We start from the raw sequence: 2,247 nt of genomic DNA, 5'->3' as shown, positions 1-2,247 counted from the left end.
CACATTTTCTTGATCAGCGTTTCAAGACCTATGCGATTAATTTAACAAAAAAATTTACAGTCTTGATGGGTCAATGCCAACGTCAGCAAAATTTTTAATCCCTCATATCTCATTAACCGCTCATCAAAAGCACATGATCATATACATTTTCTTGATCAGCAGTTCAAGCTCTACGCAATAGAGGCAACGTGAAAGCAAAGTTCTAATTTTATTTTTTTTGTGGATGGGTGGCTGACGTCATCAAAATTCAAATGAAGCTTCTTTTTCATTTTTATCCTGCCTCAGCGGATTTTTCCACGGGATTTATCGACTAGTCAGTTAATAAAATATTCACAGAGTTACATAACTGTTGTGTCTTTGGTAAGATTTTGGTGTTTCATTATTACATTTTTGTGAATAATTATCAAATTGAAAAGCGCTAAACATATAACAAGGTTGCATAAGCAATCTTTAGGAAGATAAAGTTTTAAGATTTCCTGTGCACATAAAAAGATACCTTTATGGAATAAATTTTCATGGAATTGAATTTCACGATTTCGCAAAGGGAAATTTTGCAAATTTTAGATTTTGCAAGAATTTATGTTTGCAAACAGTGGATTTCTAGCATTTAAAGAGGCTGTTGAAAAGGAGAACTAACTAAAAAATCCATAATAAATTCGAATACACTTAATCCTTTATTTCAAGTAATAACTATAGCATTGAGACATTATTTTATTCTGAGAAAGGAATTTAATTAAAAACGGTAAAAAAAATACTCTCAAACAATCACAGTTTATCCGTTTAGACTTCGTTCATTTCTAAGGTGTTTGTGTACATCTCCGCAGACTTACGTCAAACAAACTGATTTACCGAACTCGCCAACGCTGTCATGACGGCGACCGTAGTTGTACTTTGACCTTAAAAATTTACACAGTTCATATTCCCACTGTAATGAACATTTTAAACACAACTTGTTATTATTAATTCTCCCTAAAAGCTACACCGAACATCTTCGAAAGATATGGCTTGCATTAGAACGATTTACACGCTGAACTCATAGCTTCCAGTTGTTCTAGAGTGTGTCTTCCTAAATCTTCAAGAGAAAATGTGCAGATGTTCGATCATAGAGAACTAGCGACCGACTTAGAGAATCATGCAACAAACAACATCAGATATCATTTTTATTAATTAGTTTATTTTCTAGCTATGCAGTAAAACAGAGAATAATTGTATTCACTTATTTCTTTCGTCTCTTATTACAATGCCGCAAAGTTGTTTTAAAATATAGATGATTTATACTATAATCTAACTGTAGCAAAATTCTTTAACTCGCCATTATTTGCTCCAATCTTCACATTGCTCTGCATGTCTCCTCCAATATTTTTATAAAATCCGATTGCGTTGCCGTTGTCATTCAACACGCGCCAGTGAATCAGTTTACACTTTTCTCTTAAAGCTATAATGCTAAGTTCTTTTATCAGTCTTTTACCCACCCTTACATGTCTATGCCCCAACCTCACATATAAATCCTTCATCTGCATTGATCGACCATGTTGCATTGAATAAGTTCGAAAGTACAAGAGGTAACCAATTATTTCTGCATTTTTAGTGGCAACCAGACAGTTGTACCAAGGCTTGTTTTTAAATCCATCTTCCTTTAATGATTCTGCTGTTGTTTTAATTAAGTTTAAAGGTTGACTTTCGTACTGCGTAAGTTCAATCACCATTCTAAAAATTTCTTCACAATCGTCCGATGTGGCTTCCCGTACACCGAGAGTATCCATATCTTTCTACACAAACGATTTTTAGCGTTTCTTAGTTGCAAGGATTTTATATAAATGCTCTGAATAAATTGATGTCCAAACTTTTTGATCCAATTCCCTTTCTTGGTTAAAGCAAACAAAAAATTGTCAAATCACTTTATTTCACAGAAGTGACTGTAAATAAAAAATATTTGAAAAGAAAACACGCTATCGGTTTAAAAATTAGGTAAGAATTAATATTTATTACCTATTAACAAAACTTTTTTTACCGACCATTTTTCAATTTTGTTTATTATTGATTAACAACAAATGAGGGTACAAAGAACATTAGATATTGTTAGTTTACATTTTTAAATATAAACAACTTTTCTCTGATGGTCAACAAGTCGTTTTGTAACTTTAAAAATTTCTTTTGCATAATTTATCGAAATATCTAGCTTCTATTCTTAGCAATTACACAAAGAGTGATCACGGTAAAAACTGGAAAGAGTTTTCGGTATTTATT

General features: G+C 32.1%; 1 protein-coding gene across 1 annotated transcript; it reads right to left on the bottom strand.

The window, feature by feature from the left end:
* Positions 1 to 480: 480 nt before the first annotated feature.
* LOC130625906 (thialysine N-epsilon-acetyltransferase-like) lies at positions 481 to 1,763 on the bottom strand. Its single transcript, XM_057441033.1, has one exon. It carries the CDS (start codon positions 1,761 to 1,763, stop codon positions 1,278 to 1,280), a length of 486 nt encoding a protein of 161 aa, XP_057297016.1. The 3' UTR covers positions 481 to 1,277.
* Between the last annotated feature and the right edge of the window lie 484 nt (positions 1,764 to 2,247).

The sequence above is a fragment of the Hydractinia symbiolongicarpus genome, chromosome 14, assembly GCF_029227915.1.
Source record: "Hydractinia symbiolongicarpus strain clone_291-10 chromosome 14, HSymV2.1, whole genome shotgun sequence".
Classification (NCBI taxonomy): domain Eukaryota; kingdom Metazoa; phylum Cnidaria; class Hydrozoa; order Anthoathecata; family Hydractiniidae; genus Hydractinia; species Hydractinia symbiolongicarpus.
The sequence above is the reverse complement of the archived record's forward strand: the minus strand, read 5'-3'. Positions and strand labels throughout refer to the sequence as shown.

Bases quoted from the DNA above. Each gene is read 5' to 3' on its own strand.
- LOC130625906 (XM_057441033.1), bottom strand. From the start codon at position 1,763: ATGGATACTCTCGGTGTACGGGAAGCCACATCGGACGATTGTGAAGAA.